The sequence below is a fragment of the Ambystoma mexicanum genome, chromosome 1p (genome assembly GCF_040938575.1).
Source record: "Ambystoma mexicanum isolate Mex_15411 chromosome 1p, UKY_AmexF1_1, whole genome shotgun sequence".
NCBI classification, from domain to species: domain Eukaryota; kingdom Metazoa; phylum Chordata; class Amphibia; order Caudata; family Ambystomatidae; genus Ambystoma; species Ambystoma mexicanum.
Window position 1 is genome coordinate 1,258,112,973 of NC_090921.1, and position 23,694 is coordinate 1,258,136,666.

The 23,694-nt window shown below is 48.2% G+C and overlaps 1 protein-coding gene across 4 annotated transcripts in view; it reads left to right on the forward strand.

Moving 5' to 3' along the window:
• The window catches only part of GARIN5A (golgi associated RAB2 interactor 5A), a 1,377,498-nt gene that overhangs the window by 380,171 nt on the left and 973,633 nt on the right, over positions 1–23,694 (forward strand). For all 4 annotated transcript variants that reach the window (XM_069605082.1, XM_069605076.1, XM_069605080.1 and 1 more), the window contains exon 3: positions 13,206–13,384. In XM_069605082.1, the coding sequence (XP_069461183.1) occupies positions 13,206–13,384 (179 nt within the window). The remainder of the gene's footprint in view (positions 1–13,205; positions 13,385–23,694) is intronic.

The following is a 23,694-nucleotide window of genomic DNA, read 5'->3' on the forward strand; positions in this document are numbered from 1 at the left end:
AGTTGGTTGTGACGCCCTTGATTATTGCTTTAGTGCCCTGACATAGGGGTAAACATGGCCAAAAGGAAATTCAAAAGCGAGGGAAGTGGGATGTCCATCCTAAATTGAAGAGAATTGTATCAGAAGGTGTTCATCCCAAAATTATGCAGAAAAAGTTGAACTTTGTCCTGGGATTTCAGAGAGCCCAGGAGGAGTAGGAGAGCAAGGGCCAGATATTGGGGAAAGAATGGTCAACCTCCTGTGAGAGTAAGCCCCTTAGCCGATTCTGATTAGCCCTAACCCATTTGAAGTACTGGCATACAGGCATACCACCCACCTACTATTTCCTTCACCAATCTTTAAAACCATGTGCTGTCTGCAATTGTTACTGCACTTAAGAGGGGTGAGGTTGCCCAATAAGAATCAACCCCAGCAGCCATTAGGGGCTCGAGAAGAGACTTCCAAGACCACTCCCAAAGAGCTGATAAAGGCTTCGAAAGGTGATAAAGTTTGCAAATATAAGGCTAAAACTCACAAGAAGTTGGGCAACTATACAACGTTGGATATGTGGGGTGTTCTGTTGAAACCTGCTCTGGATGAATTTTGCCAAGACATTAAGTTTTTGCATGGTCACATGAAGGCACTGAACTAGAAACTGGGGGAGGGCTGGTGTGTTTGGATCTACCTAAGAGTGCCTCGGTCCGACGGAGTGCTGCCCATTTTCTCCCAAACCCGGGTTGGCACACCCAGCCCTGAACACTCAAGGGGTGGATGCAGGCATGTATACTTCTATGTACCGTCCCCTTTCCTCCATACTTGTGGGACATTCTGTCCTTTGGGACAGGACCGGAGCACTTTTAAAGCATCAAAAATGAGAATGTTTTGTCCTTCTTTTATTTTTACGCGTGGCTACCGCACGTGACCATAGCCTGCCCTCCTGAGCTCTGTACACGCATCGCCCTTCAGTCCTTTTCTCTGGGCATTCGGGGTCGGACGCACTAGCATCACAGGGAATTTAATTTTATTCCCTTGTCCTTCAATCCTGCTCTGGTTCCACGGTCATCTCTTCTTCCGTCTATGTCGGAGCATCTGGGATTTGTATCCTGTTCACCCTGCAAATGTCACTTTGCGAATTCGGATCCCCACTCCCTTTGCCTGGAGTGCCTAGGCCAGAACACTGTTGCGACGTGTGCCTCTACTGCGACTCCGTCTCCATCCGGGCACTCCAACGTTGACTTGTCAGGTGGGAGGAAGTGTTTCAAAGCGTTCCTCCTCCGCATTTACAACTCTTCATTGAAGAAAAAAGGAGACCGCCGGTAAGTTTGTTCCTTTTCAGGGCACCCCGGCCGGGGAACTCCTTCCCGGGGTCTTCTGAGTCCGGGAGGGGCTCAAGCAGCTCTATTACCAGGAATATCCCTGAGGTGTCCCGCAAGGGATCTAACAGGCACACTGGGGTATGCTCTGAGGCCCCCTGTAAAGGGGCTGCCAAGACCGGATCTTCATCTGAGGTTCCCCCTTTGGGGCTAAAGTTGGGCCCAGTTCTTCTGGTGCTTTTTTCACCGGGGTCAGCCCTGAGGTTTCTACTCCTGGAACTAAGTGTACCGAGCCTTGGCTCGAGGTCCCTCTCAAAGCGACTAAATGTCCTAGGGTTATTCCTGAGGTTCCCCTTCTTGGGGCTATTTCTAAAACCGGTAAGATTGAGGGGCCCCCTTTGAGGGTCCTAGCTTTGTTTGTCATGATCTCTGCTTCCAAAAGGTCAGGGTTTTCCCAACTCCCTTGGAAGCAGATCCATAACCCAGGTTCTGAGGGCCAACCAGTCCCAATTGGGACCTTTTGGACCCAGTCCTGGCGCCAGTGGCACCAGGCTCATAGATATGCCCAGTCCCAGCGCTGGAAGCGCCGGGCTCATAATGCTTGGGTGGACTTACCTGCAGCAGACCATGCTGCTTACTTGCCTGCCAGTTGAGCCTCTGATCCTCTTCTGTTTGGAACTACTTTTCCTGTTGGGTGGGGCAGGAGCCACTCCCTAGATTCAGAACACTGGAACTCTTCTGGAAAGCAGGAACTCTTTTCTTACCTAGGCGTGGCTGTGGAAGGAGACACCTAAGCACTACTGGAAGCTATTTAAACCACACCCGGTGGATGAATCTTGCTTTGCGTTATTCTGCATCCTCTGCAGCAGAACGCTCATTGTGTCTTCTGCATCGGATCCTGGGCCTAAGGAAAAAGGCTTACCATCCTGAATCCAGTCTTCAGCAACACCTATAAAGACAAGAAAGAACAGGTTAGCATTCCGGCATCTGAAAGACAAAGGCTTACCTACTCTTCGTGCGCTCCGGAGGTCTTCACACTGCATTCCGACATCTGAAAGACAAAAGCTTACCAACTCTTCGCACGCTCCGGAGGCCTTCGGCGCTGCATCCTGCATCTGAAAGACAAACAAGGTGCGTTTAAAGACATTGGGGAACTTTAATACTCACGTGCCATTACTCCTTTCCACATCTAACCCAGTGGGTATTCCGGCACCCTGCAGCCGCTCCGAACTCGTACCTGCAAAATAGAAGACAGTTAGAGCGCATCGTGAAGCAGGCAACAAGCGCTTACTTACGTGCTTCCAGGCGCTTCTATTCATCACACGGACTCCATCTTCAACTCACTTCAGCCCGTCATCCGCCATCGCCGGAACCCTGCAAAACAAGAGACATCATTACTAAAGACTTTAAAGACAATAGAATTACTCGAAACTTACCGTTCGTGCAGTAAACATCGGACAGCAGTCCTCTGAAGTCAAGAGGCCTGCGCTATCTATCCAGTGAAGAAACTGGTTACAGCACCCTGCCCCGAGGCAGATGGAGAGCTCAGCATTCACTTACCTAAGGTGAGAGCGTTAACCTTTGGGGGTCTACTGGAGAGCAAAAAAGGAAAGAGATAGGGACACCCCAATAACCCCAGTTCATTAATCCCATATTTTCTATCTGCAGACATCTTACTCTTGAAGTCAGGCATACAGTGCACAGAGGTCCAGCCAAAGAGCCAACCGGGTGCTACACATCACCTTTGAAGATACGGTAGTCGCCCAGTCAAGACCGGCGCCTTTGCGAGAATCAGGTGAGCGTTACAGAACGCAAAGCCTACCGCAAAACTCTCGCCCAGGCGCTATGGAAACCTCGGATACTGACCACCTAGCCCGGTTACTAGGGGAACTAAGGGCAGAAGTGCATGCAGCTCGTCAGGAAACGAATGCTCTAAGAAGGGAACTAATTATTTCCAAGGAGAGAACAGACGGTCTTGCTAGAGAATTGCTACAGTCACAAGCCGGACAAACCCCGTTACCCGCATCAGGGGCAAATCTTCCTTCAACATCCTCTATGAATCCAGTGCAGATCAACCTACCTGGGAATGTACCTCTGGCTCCGCCCGAACGATTTTCTGGTGACCCAAAGATGTTTGCAGTATTTATCAATCAGTGCCGGTTGCACTTCTTATGCCGGCCAGCAGCCTTTCCAACTGATCAAGCTAAAGTAGCTTTTGTACTTTCGTACCTTAGTGGCAATGCGGCAGACTGGTCGATCCCTCTAGTTAATCAAGATGATCCGGTTCTCCATGATTTTCAAGCGTTTCAGCTTAGTATGGAAAAACTGTTCGCAAGACATTCACAGGGGCAGGCCTTGGACAATGAGCTTCTTTCGTTGCGACAGGGTAATCAAGACCTTTTGGCTTATATTGCATCTTTCAATAGACTAATAGTGGAAACTCAATGGCCTGAGGACAAAAGGATTACGCTGTTTTATAGAGGTCTACGTGGAGAGCTCAAAGACGTTTTAGCCCAAGTAGTGAATCACCCACAAGACTGTTCGGATTATATAGACTTGGTCGTTCAAATAGATCATAGACTGCAGAACAGGAAGGCCGACCATTCCAAGTTTGATGCTCGAGTATTTTCCAAACCGCCAACTCCTTCCAAAGGAGTAGACTCCGGGGAACCCATGCAAATAGGGGGTCTGAAAGGTCCTCTAACACAAAAGGAGCGGGAAAGGAGAAAACAGTTGCAATTATGCCTTTATTGCGGAAACTCAGGGCACTTTCTTCGAGACTGTCCGGTGAAACCTGCCAAGAAGGCAGTAGGAGCTGCAGTTACTAAAGTTACAAACTCTGAGCAGGGAAACGACCTCGCCCGACAAGAATAGAGGTCCTCTTGCCGAGCGTGAAAACCAGTTCCGTGACCTCGCATTTCGTGATACCTATGGTCCTCATTAGCCCTGATAATCCGGATCGATTACATGCAATTGAAGCTTACGTCGACAGCGGTGCCATCGGCAATTATGTGGATCATGAAATGGTTTTGAGGATGAATCTAACTCTTTGTCCCAAGGCTGTAAAGGACGTCATTACTACAGTGGATGGTACGGAGATAGCCTCCGGGCCAGTAACGCATACCACTCAAGAGGTGACGCTAGTAAGTCAAGATGGACACCAGGAGAAGATCGTGTTCGATGTGATCAAGGCCCCTCAGTTTCAGATTATTCTAGGAATACCTTAGTTAGAGAAACACAATCCTCTGATCGATTGGCGAGCAAGAACGGTCCAGTTTCCAGAATGTGTCTCTACTTGTCACCCTCCACCTGGTGTTGCACTGGCAGCAATTTCTTCAGAGACTCCCCAGTTACCTCCCGAATACCTAGAATACCAAGATGTTTTCCGGAAGGATCAGGCTAACACTCTACCTCCTCATAGGTTTTATGACTGCCAGATAGACCTGATACCTGGATCTACTCCTCCTTGTAGTAGAATTTATGCCCTCACCGAGCCTGAGAACCTTCACCTCCGACAATACCTGGATCAATACCTGGCGAATGGGTTTATTCGTCCTTCCAAGTCCCCTGCTTCTTCAGCTTTGTTCTTCGTTCCAAAAAAGGAAGGAGACCTTAGAACTTGTATCGATTATCGCTCCCTGAACCAGATCACCGTTAAGAATAGATATCCGTTACCTTTGATCCCTGAACTCCTGGACCAAGTCAGAAAAGCATGCATATATACAAAGCTGGATCTTAGAGGAGCTTACCACTTGGTACGAGTAAAAGAGGGCGATGAATGGAAGACGGCCTTCCGCACCAAGTATGGGCTATTTGAATATCAGGTCATGCCCTTCGGACTTTGCAATGCCCCGGCCGCCTTTCAATATTTTATGAACGATGTCCTCAGAGAGCTCATAGATGTGTGTGTTGTTGTTTACATTGACGACATCCTCGTTTATTCTTCATCGGAATCTGAACATCGGAAACACGTGAAAATGGTCCTCGAAAGATTGCGTCAACACAAACTTTTCGCTAAGTTGGAAAAATGTGTTTTCAACGTGACTGAAGTTGAATTCTTGGGATTCATATTATCACCTGGCGGAGTACGTATGGATTCAAAGAAGGTCGATGCAGTTCTCAAATGGCCATCACCATCCTCCGTAAAAGGTGTGCAAAGCATGTTAGGCTTCGCTAACTTTTACCGCAGGTTTATCCCCGAATTCTCTCGAATAGTCCAGCCCATCACTGCCTTGTTAAAGAAAAATAAACGTTTTGAATGGACTACCGAGGCGGAACAAGCTTTCCAGGATTTGAAGACTAAATTTATCTCTGCACCAATCTTAAAACACCCTCGCCCCGAACTCCCCTACATCGTGGAAACTGATGCTTCAAGCCTTGCCATGGGGGCAGTTCTATCACAAAAGGACCCGGTAACCAATCAGTTGCATCCCGTGGCATTTTGGTCCAGCAAATTCTCGCCTCCTGAAATCAATTACACGATTACTGACAAGGAACTTCTGGCTATCAAGTCTGCCTTTAAGGCTTGGCGGCATTATCTGCTGGGGGCCCGACACACCGTTACTGTGATTACGGATCACCGAAACCTGCAATATTTGAAAACCGCAAAAGCCCAATCCTCTAGACAACTCCGTTGGGCATTATTCTTTGCCGAGTTTGACTTCATAATTACCTATCGACCTGGTACAAAGAACGGTAAAGCTGATGCCCTTTCTCGGATGGGAGTGGAAGAACACTTGATCAACCCTAAACCTGTACCAATCATTCCCGAACAAAGAATTCTCGGTGTAATCGCCACAGAATCCATAGAGGAAGTTAAGGATAAAGCCAGGCAACTTGTAACTCCAGCAGACATACAGAATTGGCATCTGCAGGGAAAAGACTTTGCAGTAAAGGACAACTTATTGTATTTCCAAGAACGATTATACCTACCCAGCACAGATTTACAGAAAAAAGTAATCTCCTGTTATCACGATTCTTTAATGGAAGGTCATCCCGGTATGGCCAAGACCTCAGAAAAGATCAAGCGCTACTTCTGGTGGCCGTCTTGGAAAAAAGATATCAGAGACTTTATAATGTCCTGTGGAGTATGCGCCCAAAACAAGAGTCAAAAGGAAAGACCAGCAGTCCTCTTGCGCCCTATTGACATCCCACCTCGCCCTTGGCATACGCTTTCTATGGACTTCATCACCGATCTACCTCCATGCTCCGGATACAATACGATTCTAGTAATCGTGGACTTATTCTCCAAGATGGCGCATTTCATTCCGCTCAAAGGCTTGCCAACAGCAGCAACTCTGGCCCGAGAATTTCTCGAAAACATCGTCCGACTACACGGTTTTCCTTCGGTTCTAATTTCGGATCGAGGTAGTCAATTTATTTCTCATTTTTGGCGAAGTTGCTGTCGGTCGGCTCAAATTGATGTGAGACTATCGACCAGTCACCACCCTCAGACCGACGGACAAACCGAGAGGACCAATCAAACTCTGGAACAGTATTTAATCTGCATGCTGCAACAAACTGAAAAAACTTGGAAAGACATCCTTTGGATAGCCGAATATGCCTACAATAACTCTGTCCATTCGGGAACTGGGAAAACACCGTTTTTTCTTTTGTACGGCAGTCACCCTCGAACCTCGGAGTTGGATCCCCTCCAAGATCTTGAAACACCAGCAGTAGACTACCTGCATTCTACAATCACCCAAGCCTTTAAGGAAGCTGTTTCTCACCTTCAAAGGGCTAAAGAACAATACAAGAAAGGAGCAGATCAACATCGGAAGGAAGCCCCTCTATATCAAGTAGGGGACCAAGTCTGGTTATCCACCAAATATCTACCTCTAAAAGGGCCACGCACATTCAACCCAAGATACCTTGGTCCCTATTCCATCACTACCATAGTAAACCCAGTAGCGGTCAAGTTGGACTTGCCCCCGCACATGAAGATACATCCGGTCTTCCACGTCTCTCTATTAAAACCCGTGCAACCCCAAACCCGACTAACTAAATCTCCAAAACCCATCCTAGTTGATGGCGAACTCGAGTTTGAAGTCAAAAGCATTCTGGACTCCAAGATCTCCAAATCTAAATTATTTTACCTAATTGACTGGAAAGGCTACGGCCCCCAAGAGAGATCCTGGGAACCTGCTGAATATGTCCACGCTCCTCGCCTAATCAAAAGATTTCACTGAACATTTCCTGACAAGCCAAAACCCCCGGAGAAGCCCGGTTTGGGAGGGGCCTTGAGGGGGGGGTACTGTCATGATCTCTGCTTCCAAAAGGTCAGGGTTTTCCCAACTCCCTTGGAAGCAGATCCATAACCCAGGTTCCGAGGGCCAACCAGTCCCAATTGGGACCTTTTGGACCCAGTCCTGGCGCCAGTGGCACCAGGCTCATAGATATGCCCAGTCCCAGCGCTGGAAGCGCCGGGCTCATAATGCTTGGGTGGACTTACCTGCAGCAGACCATGCTGCTTACTTGCCTGCCAGTTGAGCCTCTGATCCTCTTCTGTTTGGAACTACTTTTCCTGTTGGGTGGGGCAGGAGCCACTCCCTAGATTCAGAACACTGGAACTCTTCTGGAAAGCAGGAACTCTTTTCTTACCTAGGCGTGGCTGTGGAAGGAGACACCTAAGCACTACTGGAAGCTATTTAAACCACACCCGGTGGATGAATCTTGCTTTGCGTTATTCTGCATCCTCTGCAGCAGAACGCTCATCGTGTCTTCTGCATCGGATCCTGGGCCTAAGGAAAAAGGCTTACCATCCTGAATCCAGTCTTCAGCAACACCTATAAAGACAAGAAAGAACAGGTTAGCATTCCGGCATCTGAAAGACAAAGGCTTACCTACTCTTCGTGCGCTCCGGAGGTCTTCACACTGCATTCCGGCATCTGAAAGACAAAAGCTTACCAACTCTTCGCACGCTCCGGAGGCCTTCGGCGCTGCATCCTGCATCTGAAAGACAAACAAGGTGCGTTTAAAGACATTGGGGAACTTTAATACTCACGTGCCATTACTCCTTTCCACATCTAACCCAGTGGGTATTCCGGCACCCTTCAGCCGCTCCGAACTCGTACCTGCAAAATAAAAGACAGTTAGAGCGCATCGTGAAGCAGGCAACAAGCGCTTACTTACGTGCTTCCAGGCGCTTCTATTCATCACACGGACTCCATCTTCAACTCACTTCAGCCCGTCATCCGCCATCGCCGGAACCCTGCAAAACAAGAGACATCATTACTAAAGACTTTAAAGACAATAGAATTACTCGAAACTTACCGTTCGTGCAGTAAACGACGGACAGCAGTCCTCTGAAGTCAAGAGGCCTGCGCTACCTATCCAGTGAAGAAACTGGTTACAGCACCCTGCCCCGAGGCAGATGGAGAGCTCGGCATTCACTTACCTAAGGTGAGAGCGTTAACCTTTGGGGGTCTACTGGAGAGCAAAAAAGGAAAGAGATAGGGACACCCCAATAACCCCAGTTCATTAATCCCATATTTTCTATCTGCAGACATCTTACTCTTGAAGTCAGGCATACAGCACAGAGGTCCAGCCCAAAGAGCCAACCGGGTGCTACACATCACCTTTGAAGATACGGTAGTCGCCCAGTCAAGACCGGCGCCTCTGCGAGAATCAGGTAAGCGTTACAGTTGGGGGGTGACTCCATGCCTTCCCACCCTCACACCTGTGGTGGAATCAATCCTGCTAGGGGCAAAGAAGCCGGTCACGCACCATAAGTATTCGTGTACCGGCTCTGCCAAGGCTCCCCTATATGGGGCTAACTTATCAGCAGTCTCTAAGGTGTCCCAGAAACACTCTAGATCTGCTAGTACCAGCTCTGCCGAGGTTCCTTGTCACAAGGCTAAGATGGCACATAGGACCCCTGACTCCCCTGTGGTGACCCCTGCCTCACTTACACCTGCGATGCAGTTCGCCTTAGGCGTTGACAAAATGGCGGTCCACAGTGGACATTTTGACTAGCTCTCTTACACCGACGTTCACCATGGCTGGTGCTGAGGCACCTGTTTTTGGGGCAGAGCAGCCTTTTCCATGTTTCTTGGACAATAAGAACCCGTTCCACTCTCCAATGGATTGGCGTGCTCGGACTCCGCTGCTGCATACAGTCTCGCTCTCTCCTGTGTCCGCGCCTTTGATTTATGAGGATCCAGCTGGTGCAGGACCATCTTGGCAACCATCCTCTTTACATACCTGGGGGTATGCCCCTTTCCGAGCAGCCTCTGCCCACTCCAGCGTCCAGGCCCTCATCCGAGGATGCGTTTTTTTGGAAGTTTACTTTAAGAATTTGTTTAAGGAAATGTATCCTAAGACACCTGAACCAGGCCCTGTGCCAGCAGTCCCTATGCTGCTTCTGGTAACGCAACCGCCTCCACCTCTGCCCGTGTGGCCTCCTCCCCCGCTGCCTCCTGCCTCTTCTTTCCCCCGTGGAAAAGACTCTGATGGCTCTGCCACACACCACTTCAGGACCTGAGGCGCTACGTGCATCGGACAAGTCTTCTGCTCCCGGTTCGCTGGATGAGGACCAGGTGGACCAGGACGGCGATGATCCGCCCCGCTCTATTCGAGCCTTTCACGACCGGGTGCTGGATATGATGACGCTGCTAGACATTCCAACAGCCGAGCCCCCAGCTCCACAGGAGGGGGTACTTTCTGGAGACTTCACCTTGTCGGCACAGGAGCGCACTGGGTTGTTCCTACAGAAGGACGTCCTGAACGAGGTCTGTAAGGAATGGGAAAAACCTCATACCGGGCAGCACCTAAACAGAAAAATAGACGCTCGCTTCAAGCATCTGAGGACATATCTTTTCATGCCCGCTCCCCTCTTCGACTGTGGTGGCAGCAGCTACGCTGCAGTCAAAACCGCACTCTACATCGTCTACTGCAACGTCTCAGATCCTTTCCAAGGAGGACAAACTTCTGGACACCGTTGGTAAAAAGGTATTTTCCAAACTGGCTCATCAGCTACGTCGGGCTAATAGTGAGCTCATCCTGGCCGGTGCCAATGTGAAACTTTGGGAAGAGCTAGCCGAGTTCCAGGAATGCATTCCTCCGGATAGACTTGAAGACTTCAAGGGTGGCTTATCAGATGCCAGATTTCTGGCACAAGATCTACTTGAGGCTGCAGCCCATTACGCAGACACTTCTGCTCGAGGCCTTATGGTCGGGGTTGACATCTTCTGACAAGCGTGGCTGCATGCTACGAAGTTTTCAAAGGAAGTCCAGGACAAGGTGCTTGACCTCCCTTTCAAGTGTAAGGAACTGTTCCACGCCTCCACGGACGAGGAACTTACGAAGACTAAGGCTGGTACCCAAACTGCCAAGTCGTTGTCTGCCCTTGCAAAGACACCTGCGAAGTCACCTTACACTCAGAGGTCCTCAGACAAGGTCCTTCTCTGGCTTCAGAGGGTTTCAGGACTGGTGGGCATGCCGCTCTGATGCTCCAAATGGCGACCCCCTGTAAACAGCAATGCCAGGGTGGCTGGTTTTTCACTGAGCCAGCAGCCTCATCCTCAGCAACGGGTGGCCTCTCCGCTGATAAAACAACTAAATGATATTTTCAATTGGTTGCACGAGACTCCGGTGGGAGGACGAATTTCGGCTCATCTGGAGGTGTGGCAGACCATCACTGAAGACGGATGGGTTTTATTAGTAGCTCGGGCAGGCTTTCTCTTGCCCCTCTCCGCTAACCCACTTTCCCACCCTCATCTCCAGCAGAATGGGTCACCCTCCCTCAGAGCCGAGGTACGGAAGCTTCTAGAACTCAGAGCAGTGGAACCTGTTCCCCTCTGGGAGCAAGGGCATGGTTTTTTACTCCCGTCTGTTTACAGTGCCCAAACCCAACCAGGCTGGCCTGCGCACTATCCTCAACCTCTCCAAGTTCAATCTCTTCCTACCCCAACAGAAATTCAAGATGATTACGCCTTGCCAGATAAAGTCCTCTCTCCGGAAGGGCAATTGGCTGAGCATAGTAGACCTTGAGGATGCTTACATGTATATTTGATCTGGAGCCTGCACGAAAATATCTGCGTTTCTCTGTGGGAACGGACCACTTCCAGTATCGTGCACTTCTGTTTGGTCTCAGTTCAGCACTGCATGTCTTTACGAAGATGATGTCGTTCATTGCGGCGTCCCTCAGACTGCAGGGGATTCATGTATATCCATATTTGGATGATTGGCTTCTGCGCAGTCCTTGCCAAAAAGCCTCCTCGACCAATCTTCAGTCACTTTTTCAGCTCTTGTTTCATATTGGGCTATCAGTGAACTGGCAGAAAACTTTGATGAAGGTCTCTCAAGACCTGATCTTTCTGGGTTTCCGTTGGGACACCGTGAGCACCAGAGTCTTCCTGACGGAGGACAGGACTACAGATCTTTCAGCTATGTGCCAGCTCTTCCTGCAGTCCTCCCATATCTTAGCCTGTTGGTTCCAGAGACTTCTGGCCTCATGGCCTCTTGTGTGTTAGCTCTACCTCGTGCATGCCTGAAAATGAGACGGACTCCGCTTGCTCTTCTGAGTTGCTGGTCCCAGGCTACGGACCCGGATTCCAAGATGATTCTGGTTCCGTCCTGCATGATGGCGGATCTTCAATGGTGGTCATCTGCCAACAACCTCTCAGTGGGGACCTCCTTCCAGGAGCCCTGCCCACAAGTAACGGTTACCACAGACTCCTCCCTCTTGGGGTGGGGTGCTGCTCTGCTCCACCTCGAGGTGTTCGATTTGTGGAAACCCCAAAAGAGGCGCTTCAATATCCATTACCTTGAGCTCCTGGCTGTTTTTCTGGTGCTCAAGGCTTTTCAGCCCTCGATCACCAACAGAGTGGTGCTAATACGCACTGACAATTCCGTAGCAATGTTTTACATCAACAAACAGGGGGGCACCAAGTCTCCCCTCCTGGTGGACCTGGCTATCCAAATCTGGGATTGGGCCATCCAGCACAATGACTGACTCCAAGCTGTACACATCCCGGGCCACATCAATGTGACTGCAGACTCGCTCAGCCGTCAATCTGTGGCGAATGGGAGTTCAACACGGATGTTCTCAACGAGATCTTACAGCAATGGGTTAACCCGGAAGTGGGCCTCTTTGCGATGTCATGGAACAAGAAACTTCCTCTTTACGCTTCTAGGGACGGGCTCGGAGTGTCCTCCTTTTCCCTCCTCTTCTACTACTACCTTGGCCGCTTTGGAAGCTCAGGAGTGCATCCAACTGCACTCTCCTCTTCATAGCGCTGTGGTGGCCAGCTAGGTTCTGGTTTTCGGACCTGCAACACCTATCGAGATCCCCTCCGATCAGGCTACCGCAGATACCCAACCTTCTTCACCATTGCAATCACCAGTTGTAGCACCCCTGCCCACAATCGCAACAGTAACCGTTAGGCTCTTCCCCAAAGTACAATGAGGTTATATTGCCAGCATTTGATGAACACAGCTTTGAAGCAGTGGGGCTTACCACAGTCAGCTACGCAAGTCTATCTATATGTGTATTACGGGGATCATGGTATCCCTTGACCATAAATGAGTTAGGATCCTTCGTATTATGCACATAAATCCTGAGATCAGTATTTATTAGAGACAAATCATATAAATCAGCAGGGCAAAAGCAAAAAATGTGTGTGACGATGCCTCACAGCTGTTCTTTGGTACTTTGTTCGCACAGCATGCCTCCACATCCAACACACAATAACTAAATACACATGCCACACTATACTCTCTCTCTCTCTCTCTCTCTCTCTCTCTCTCTCTCTCGCTCTCTCTTTCTCTCTCTCTGCCTATCACTTTAATTCTCTCACACACACACACACACACACACACACACACCCACACCCACACCCAAACATACATAGACACAAACACACATATGAAATAATGCTACTCTGCCAAAAATCTGCTTCTGTTTTTTTCTAGGTTACCAAGAAAGGGGAAGCAATTGACATCCACAACCAGCTGACCTTAGTAACACTGGGCATTGCTGCCACTAGTCCTATCCTCCCACTGCCCAATGTAATGCTGCTGGCACGACCCAAGATCACGAATCAAGATGCAAAAAAGAAGACAAATATAGTAGAGCACTTACAGTTGAGCAGGTAAGACTTTAGTATTATGCTCAGGCCTTCCCACTGAAAGCAGAACCATCTGCCGGCAGTGCCACCCTCAGCCAGTGTCTTCTAAAGGTGGTGTGATCTTGCAAGTGTAACCCATGGTGTCAACTGATAGCAACAATGCTCTTACCTTATGCCATCCATACCCACTGCCAGATAACTGCTGTATATACAATGCTGTACCACACAGAAACAGGATAATCAACAAGCATTGAGACTAAAAAAGGTGTGCCAGCCACAGGCAATTGGTCAATAGATACCATCCGCAGACAGTGACAATCAGATAGAATGGCGGCTTTATTCTCTGCCAACAAAACTGTTTACACCAAAGGTGGTTTCCCCCATATGGAGCACCACCCACAGACACTCCTGGCAGGGCAGGATAAACCACAGGCACTGCCAATCACAACTAATCCACCCCCACTGTCAGTGTACTCACAGGAAGTTCAGCCCAGAGACTGTGTTACACATCAACAGTGACCTCCACGGACAGTAACATTTATATCCATTGCCATTCACAGCCAATGTCGCCATTTGCTCATTGCTACCCTCACACATAGCCATTCTTAGGCATTCCACCATATGATTTTTCACCCACATGCAATTCCAACAATAGAAAGTGTCACCCCACACCATTGGCAAAAACAAACTACAACAATCACGAAGCTAGTAACACCACAGACAATGCCTCTAACGAAATTTGGCACTCTTATGCAATGTCAAAAATAAGATAGCTCCAAACGGATCAAACAGTCAATTACACTCATATGTAGTTCCACCAGTAAATGTTGCTACTCTCAGGCAGTGTCACTAACAAGCAGGACCATCCTTAAGTACTGTCACCCTCCTGTATGATCACTGAAGTGCAATACAACACATGTGAGTCAACGACAGTGCCATCTCAAACATTGCCAAAAGCAGACAGCTCCACCAACAAGAATGACAACCCATAATCAGTGACACTGCACACAGACCCACACACAAACAAAGCAAGTTATATACAGGGTGATCCACATTCAGTGCCACATGCATTGTACAGTCACAGAATGTGTCACAAATAAACAATGTCTCCCACGAGCTTTGGCATCAGTACTCAGTTCTGCTCACAATATCTCCAAAAGACAGTAGCATCCACAAACTGGGCCATATACAGGCAGTAGAATCACTACCAACATTTACAGTCACAGGCAGTAACACACACACACACTGCTACCCATAAACAGTGTCAAATAGACAAAGCAGTAATTCATGGTCATGCCACAACATAAACCATAACACAGACAGGCAATTCCATCCACACTCATGACGGATTGTTGCCATTATCACGTCTTGTCGGTACTGCACATAAACAGAACTACATAATACAGCACCATTACCAGTCCTTGACACTGCATGCTGCTCCGTTCACATGCAGTTCCAACCATGAACAATGCCTCTGCTAAAAATGTTACCCAGAGTCCCTCTATTCTACAGTGAGCCAGCTCCACCAGCGCCAAGTTCAACCCACCGACAGAGGAAGATGCAGGAAGCACCAAACACCAGCTGTAAAAGAGGGGTTTAGATTTTAGCAGGTTTTCCACAAGGGGGTAAAAAAAACTGCCATAACTTATCTTTGAATATTTTTATTTTACTTAGTCTCGGCCAGTGTTAAAAATGAGGCGCACTGTCCCTGGTACAGAATCTCATTTAAGAAAAGGTTAATCTGTAGAAAGAGTGCATTGAAATAATACCTCCTTTGCAGATTGGACGAGTGAGTGTGACCACTTATAAAGTACATAATGGTGCAGATTCTCAAAAATGAGTGCATATGAAATAAGCGCAGAGAATGTGCTTTTTGATTTATGCTCATAACGGAAATGCGCAAGCCATTTTATTCTCAAAGGTGACTTGCGTATTTCAGGGGGTGAAGACAATACCCCGCTCCCAACACTAATGTATGACCCGCTCCAAGCAACCATGTGGTTGCTGTAAGCACAACAGTGACAGGCCCTTAGTTTAGTTTAGTTTATTTATTTATAGTGCGCACCCTGCCGGGGGCATCTGGGCGCATGTTTAGAAGGCAGTTACAAGTTACAGTGTTAGGTAACACACATTATAAACATTATATACAAATTTACATCGAAGATAAAACATTTGCAGCAGAAAGCAGAACAGACCACAATATACAGTGTATGCTGTGAGCAGCCAAGAACATGCTACCAGTTGCCTAAATTACAGAGAGGTGGCCAAAGCATCCTGTTCATAGAGCCACAATTTGGTTTTATTTTTGAATGATTGGAAGGCAGGAACATTTCTGAGAGCATTAGGTAGAGCGTTCCACAGCTTGGCCGCAAGGACTGGGAAGCTCGAGCCTTTGGCTGTCATCAGCTTGAAACTGGGAATAGCAAGAGTGTGCGCCTGAGCCGAGCGCAGGGGTCTGGTAGCGGTGTGTTGTGTGAAGCGTGTGGACAAGTAGGCAGGTGCTGCGTTATTCTGGGCTTTCTGAGTTAGGGTGAGTGCTTTAAGGGATATGTGATGAATAATGGGTAGCCAGTGCAGGTTGCGTCTGGTGTCTGAGATGTGGGAGCGCCTCGGGAGCGCATTGAGAGATGCCCTAGTGGCATTGTTCTGCGTGACCTGCAGCTTATCTAGATTTCTTTGACTCGTCCCTAGATATAGGGCGTTGCAGTAATCGATTTTTGACATAATGAGGGTTCTGGCAAGGATTAGGGAGTTGCCCGTTGTCAGGAAAGGACTGCACGCTGTGATCAGCTTACAGGTATAGGCCGACGCTGAAGTAGCTGAATTGGTTTGTCTGTTGAGAGAGAGAGAGTGGTTTCTAGGTAAATACCAGGTGTTTTGGTGACATTAGTAACTTTGATAATGTTGTCATCGATAATGAAAGATTTGTAATTGGGGTCAAGTTTAGCAAGTTTGGACTGAGAGCCTAGGATGAGTAACTCAGTTTTTTATAATTAAGGCAGAGCCCATGATGAGCCATCCAAGCCTGGATGACGGTGTAGATTGCATTTAGTGCTTTAGCATCAGTTACATAGTCGCCAGTGATAGGGATGAGTATCTGGGTGTCATACGCATAGTTAGTGTAGGAGACACCCAGATAGTCCAACATATCAAAGAGCGGTTTAGTAAATACATTATAAAGTGTAGGAGATACACAGGCGCCTTGGGGGACTCCACAAGGTACATGTGCCGGGTCAGCTGCCGCAAGGGGGGAGAAGACCCTCTTGGACCTGTTAGCCAGGAAAGAGCTGATCCAGGATATTGCTGCATCAGAGAAGTGAGCAGCGATCTTGAGGTGGTGACATAGAATTTGATGATCAACCAAATCAAAGGCAGCTGAGAGATCTAGAAGGAGCAAGAGTGCTTGTTTGCCTTTGTCTTTCAGGTCCTCGATTTGGGTTTTCAGATCAATCAAGGCCTTCTCTGTGCTGTGTCTGGGGCGAAAACCGGATTGTCTGAGCCCTAATAAGTTGTTGGTATCAAGATAGTCCTGGATTTGGAGATAAGCTGCTCGATCCAGAATTTTAAGAAGGTAAGGTACCGCGGTGATAGGCCTGTAGTTGGCCCGGTTTCTAGGATCTAAATTAGGTTTTTTGATGAGCGGGATGACCCACGCATCCTTCAGGTTGTCAGGTACGGTGCCGGATTTGAAAGAGGCATTAATGAAGGAGGTAATGAATGGGGCGAGATCATGTGCAGCTTCCTTTATGACCAGAGCGGGGCAAGCATCGCCTTGGCAATCGGAAGGCTTGAGCTTCAGTATGATATTTCCCACTTCCTTAATGGACAGTTGGGTGAAGATGAAAGGTTTGAAGGAGTGCTTAAGTGAGGGGGTTTTGTAGGAGGAGGGGTAACCCGTTGAGTCTGAAAGGTGGCTTTTTTTGGTATTAATTTTGGCTTGAAGCAAGGCAATTTTATCTAATATTGCCTTTTGAATGTTGGAGAACCACTCGTTGTCAGGGGTACAGGTATCAAGTGGGGCAACTGAAGACTCAAGTTCCTTGAGGATCTTAAAGAGTCCCTTAGTGTTTGATTGGGCTTGTATAATCCTATTGTTATACACTTCTTTTTTAGCTGATAGGATAGCTTCTTTATAAGTATGGGAGGCTGAGGTGAGGTTGATTTTATTGATTAGCGAGGGTGAGCTTTTCCAGTGGGCCTCAGCTTTTCTTTTTTCTTTGCACAGTTCAAGTAAATGACGTGTGTACCAAGAGTTAAGGTGGTTCCAAGGTTTTTGTTTGCGCAATTTGAGCGGGGCAATGGTATTGAGAGCTTTTAACATGACACGGTTGTATGTGTCTACTAGTGCAGTAGGGTCTGAGCAGGTGGATATAGCCGAGTTAAGTAGGGGGAGGATAAGTGGGAGTAGTTTTTCAGCGGAAATATCCTTCTCATTGCGTGTAGAGGTGGGTGGTGCAAGGTTAGGTTTGTCAATGGGTGGGCAGGAGCTGATGGAGAACAGTATTGTGTGGTGGTCCGACCAGGCACAAGGGGAAATAGAGGTAATATTGAGCGCACGGTTCATGTCAGAGACCCAGTCAAGGGCCTTCAAAGGCCTGTCACTGTGGAATGCAGTAAAAAATAAATGTGCATACTCCTACGTCCCGTACCCTTTCCTCCATACTTGTGGGTCATTCCGTCCTTTGGGATGGTACCGGAGCACTTTAAAGCATCAAAACATTTACATTTTTGTACATCTTTTATTTTTACGCGGGCCATTGCACGTGACCGAAGCTCCACCTTCCTGAGCTCCGTGCATCGGCCTTCAGTCCTTTTCTCTGTGCGGTCGGACGCACTTTCATCACAGAGAATGTTTTTCTTTTTGTTCCCTTGTCCTTCATTCCTGCTCCGGTTCCACGATCATCTCTTCCTGCGTCTATGCCGGAGCGTCTGGGATTCGTGTCCTGTTCATCCTGCGAATATCGCTTCGCAAGGGCGCAGCCCCACTCTCTTTGCCTGGAGTGCTCAGGCCTGGAAAACTCTTGGGGCTCGTGCTTCTACTGCGACTCCCTCTCCGTCCGGGCATGGCACCCTGGCCAGGGGACTCCTTCCTGGGGTCTTCTGGATCCAGGAGGGGCTCAAGCAGCCCTATTACCAGGGAGCTCCATGAGGTGTCCCGAAAGGGATCTAGCCGGTGCTCCAGAGTTTTCTCCGAGGACCGCTGCCAAAACCGGATCTTCGTCTGAGGTTCCCCTTTTAGGGGCTAAAGCTAGGCCCAGTACTTCTGGGGCTGTTGTGAATGGGGTCAGCCCCGAGGTTTCCACATCAGGAACTAAGTGTACCGAGTCTCGGCTTGAAGTCCCTCTCAAGGTGACTAAATGTACCAGGGCTATCCCTGAGGTTCCCCTTCTTGGGGCTATATCTAAGACCAGCAAGATTGAGGGGACCCCTTTGAGGGCTCTGGCTTCAGGGGGTTACTCTAAGCCTTCCCACACGCAGACCTGTGGTGGAAACAATCCTGCTGAGGGGGCAAAGAAGCCGGTCAGGCACCATAAGTCTTCTAGTATCGGCTCTGTCGAGGTTCCCTCACTTGGGGATAATTCATCAGAAGTCCCTAAGGTGTCTCAGAAACACTGTAGATCTGCTAGCACTGGCTCTGCTGAGGTTCCTTGTCACAAGGCTAAAATGGAACAAAAGACCCCAGACTCCCCTGTGGTGACCACAGCCTCACTTACACCTGTGACGCAGTTAGCCTCAGGCATTGACAAAATGGCAGTCCAACCCCTGCGGTCCAGTGCGGCCATTTTGACTACCTCTCTTACAACAACATTCACCACAGCTGGTGCTGAGGGGCCTGTTTTTGGGGCAGAGCAGCCTTTTCCACGTTTTGTGGATAATAGGAACCCATTCCGCCCTCCAATGGAATGGCGTGCTCAGACTCTGCTGCTGAATACAATCTTGCTGCCTCCTGCGTCCGCGCCTTTGATCTACATGTATCCAGTTGGTGGGGGACCATCCTGGCAACCATCCTCTTTGCAATCCTGGGCGTATGCCCCTTCCGAGCAGCCTCTGCCCACTCCAGCACCTAGACATTCATCTGAGGGTGCATTTTTTGGCAAATTTCAGATGCTTATGCATTCTGATCCCATGATGGCGTACTTTAAGGATTTATTTAGAGAGATATATCCTAAGTCACTTGAACCAGCCCCTTCTCCGGCGATGCCTATGCAGGTTCCGATAGTGCTACCTCCTCCACATCTCCCTGTGGGATCCCCTCCTCCACTGCATCCTCTGCCTCCACTTTCCCCTGTGGAAAAGACTCTGGTTGCCTTGTCAACCACACCTTCGGGACTGAGGCACCACATGCGGTGGATCAGACTTCTGCTCCCGCCTCACTGGATGAGAACCAAGCTGACCAGGACAACGATTACCGTCCCCGCTATGTTAGAGCTTTTCACGACCGGGTGCTGATATGATGGCATTGCTAGACATTGCAATACCCGAGCCCCCAGCTCCACAAGAGGGGGTACTTTCTGGAGCCTTCACTCTGTCAACATAGGAGCGCACCGGCCTTTTCCTTCAGAAGGATGTCCTGGCCGAGGCCCATAAGGTCTGGGAAAAACCTTTCTGTGCAGCTCCCCTCTTCAATGGTGGTGACAGCAGCTACGCTCCAGTCAAAGTTGGCCACCACATCCTGCACCGCAGCGTCTGAGATCCTTTCCAAGGAGGGCAAGCTTCTTGACGCCATTAGGAAAAAGGGGTTTTCCAATTCGGCTCCTCAGCTGCGTTAGGCTAATACTGAGCTTATCCTGGCGGCTGCCAATTTCAAGCTGTGGAAGGAGCTAGCCGAATTCCAGGAATGTATTCCTCCTGATAGGCTGGAAGACTTCAAGGGCGCCTTATCTGATGACAGGGGTCTGGCGCAAGATCTACTTGAGGCTGCAGCTCATCACATAGACACTTCCACTCAATGCCTTATGGTCTGAGTAGACATGTCCTGCCAAGCTTGACTGCACATTACCAAGTTTTCGAAGGAAGTTCAGGACAAGGTGTTTGATCTCCCCTTCGAGGGTAAAGAACTGTTCCACTCCTCCACATATGAGGAACTCACAAAGACCAAGGCAAGCACTCAAACTGCCAAGTCAGTGTCGGTACTTGCGAAAACACCAGCAAGGGCACTTTATACTCAGAGGTTGGGGTCTCAAACAAGGTCGTTCTTTGGTATCAGAGGCTATGACAAGGTGGCGTTTTATCTCTCGCCCAACAGCCTCCTCTTCAGCAACGGGTGGGCTCTCTGCCGATAAAACATCTAATTGATATTTTCCATCGGCACTGCCAATCACAACTAATCCACCCCCACTGTCAGTGTACTCACAGGAAGTTCAGCCCAGAGACTGTGTTACACATCAACAGTGACCTCCACGGACAGTAACATTTATATCCATTGCCATTCACAGCCAATGTCGCCATTTGCTCATTGCTACCCTCACACATAGCCATTCTTAGGCATTCCACCATATGATTTTTCACCCACATGCAATTCCAACAATAGAAAGTGTCACCCCACACCATTGGCAAAAACAAACTACAACAATCACGAAGCTAGTAACACCACAGACAATGCCTCTAACGAAATTTGGCACTCTTATGCAATGTCAAAAATAAGATAGCTCCAAACGGATCAAACAGTCAATTACACTCATATGTAGTTCCACCAGTAAATGTTGCTACTCTCAGGCAGTGTCACTAACAAGCAGGACCATCCTTAAGTACTGTCACCCTCCTGTATGATCACTGAAGTGCAATACAACTCATAAATAGGGCAATAAGCAGGCAGCACAAACCATACACATGTGAGTCAACGACAGTGCCATCTCAAACATTGCCAAAAGCAGACAGCTCCACCAACAAGAATGACAACCCATAATCAGTGACACTGCACACAGACCCACACACAAACAAAGCAAGTTATATACAGGGTGATCCACATTCAGTGCCACATGCATTGTACAGTCACAGAATGTGTCACAAATAAACAATGTCTCCCACGAGCTTTGGCATCAGTACTCAGTTCTGCTCACAATATCTCCAAAAGACAGTAGCATCCACAAACTGGGCCATATACAGGCAGTAGAATCACTACCAACATTTACAGTCACAGGCAGTAACACACACACACAATGCTACCCATAAACAGTGTCAAATAGACAAAGCAGTAATTCATGGTCATGCCACAACATAAACCATAACACACACAGGCAATTCCATCCACACTCATGACGGATTGTTGCCATTATCACGTCTTGTCGGTACTGCACATAAACAGAACTACATATACAGCACCATTACCAGTCCTTGACACTGCATGCTGCTCCGTTCACATGCAGTTCCAACCATGAACAATGCCTCTGCTAAAAATGTTACCCAGAGTCCCTCTATTCTACAGTGAGCCAGCTCCACCAGCGCCAAGTTCAACCCACCGACAGAGGAAGATGCAGGAAGCACCAAACACCAGCTGTAAAAGAGGGGTTTAGATTTTAGCAGGTTTTCCACAAGGGGGTAAAAAAAACTGCCATAACTTATCTTTGAATATTTTTATTTTACTTAGTCTCGGCCAGTGTTAAAAATGAGGCGCACTGTCCCTGGTACAGAATCTCATTTAGGAAAAGGTTAATCTGTAGAAAGAGTGCATTGAAATAATACCTCCTTTGCAGATTGGACGAGTGAGTGTGACCACTTATAAAGTACATAATGGTGCAGATTCTCAAAAATGAGTGCATATGAAATAAGCGCAGAGAATGTGCTTTTTGATTTATGCTCATAACGGAAATGCGCAAGCCATTTTATTCTCAAAGGTGACTTGCGTATTTCAGGGGGTGAAGACAATACCCCGCTCCCAACACTAATGTATGACCCGCTCCAAGCAACCATGTGGTTGCTGTAAGCACAACAGTGACAGGCCCTTAGTTTAGTTTAGTTTATTTATTTATAGTGCGCACCCTGCCGGGGGCATCTGGGCGCATGTTTAGAAGGCAGTTACAAGTTACAGTGTTAGGTAACACACATTATAAACATTATATACAAATTTACATCGAAGATAAAACATTTGCAGCAGAAAGCAGAACAGACCACAATATACAGTGTATGCTGTGAGCAGCCAAGAACATGCTACCAGTTGCCTAAATTACAGAGAGGTGGCCAAAGCATCCTGTTCATAGAGCCACAATTTGGTTTTATTTTTGAATGATTGGAAGGCAGGAACATTTCTGAGAGCATTAGGTAGAGCGTTCCACAGCTTGGCCGCAAGGACTGGGAAGCTCGAGCCTTTGGCTGTCATCAGCTTGAAACTGGGAATAGCAAGAGTGTGCGCCTGAGCCGAGCGCAGGGGTCTGGTAGCGGTGTGTTGTGTGAAGCGTGTGGACAAGTAGGCAGGTGCTGCGTTATTCTGGGCTTTGTGAGTTAGGGTGAGTGCTTTAAGGGATATGTGATGAATAATGGGTAGCCAGTGCAGGTTGCGTCTGGTGTCTGAGATGTGGGAGCTCCTCGGGAGCGCATTGAGAGATGCCCTAGTGACATTGTTCTGCGTGACCTGCAGCTTATCTAGATTTCTTTGACTCGTCCCTAGATATAGGGCGTTGCAGTAATCGATTTTTGACATAATGAGGGTTCTGGCAAGGATTAGGGAGTTGCCCGTTGTCAGGAAAGGACTGCACGCTGTGATCAGCTTACAGGTATAGGCCGACGCTGAAGTAGCTGAATTGGTTTGTCTGTTGAGAGAGAGAGAGTGGTTTCTAGGTAAATACCAGGTGTTTTGGTGACATTAGTAACTTTGATAATGTTGTCATCGATAATGAAAGATTTGTAATTGGGGTCAAGTTTAGCAAGTTTGGACTGAGAGCCTAGGATGAGTAACTCAGTTTTTTATAATTAAGGCAGAGCCCATGATGAGCCATCCAAGCCTGGATGACGGTGTAGATTGCATTTAGTGCTTTAGCATCAGTTACATAGTCGCCAGTGATAGGGATGAGTATCTGGGTGTCATACGCATAGTTAGTGTAGGAGACACCCAGATAGTCCAACATATCAAAGAGCGGTTTAGTAAATACATTATAAAGTGTAGGAGATACACAGGCGCCTTGGGGGACTCCACAAGGTACATGTGCCGGGTCAGCTGCCGCAAGGGGGGAGAAGACCCTCTTGGACCTGTTAGCCAGGAAAGAGCTGATCCAGGATATTGCTGCATCAGAGAAGTGAGCAGCGATCTTGAGGTGGTGACATAGAATTTGATGATCAACCAAATCAAAGGCAGCTGAGAGATCTAGAAGGAGCAAGAGTGCTTGTTTGCCTTTGTCTTT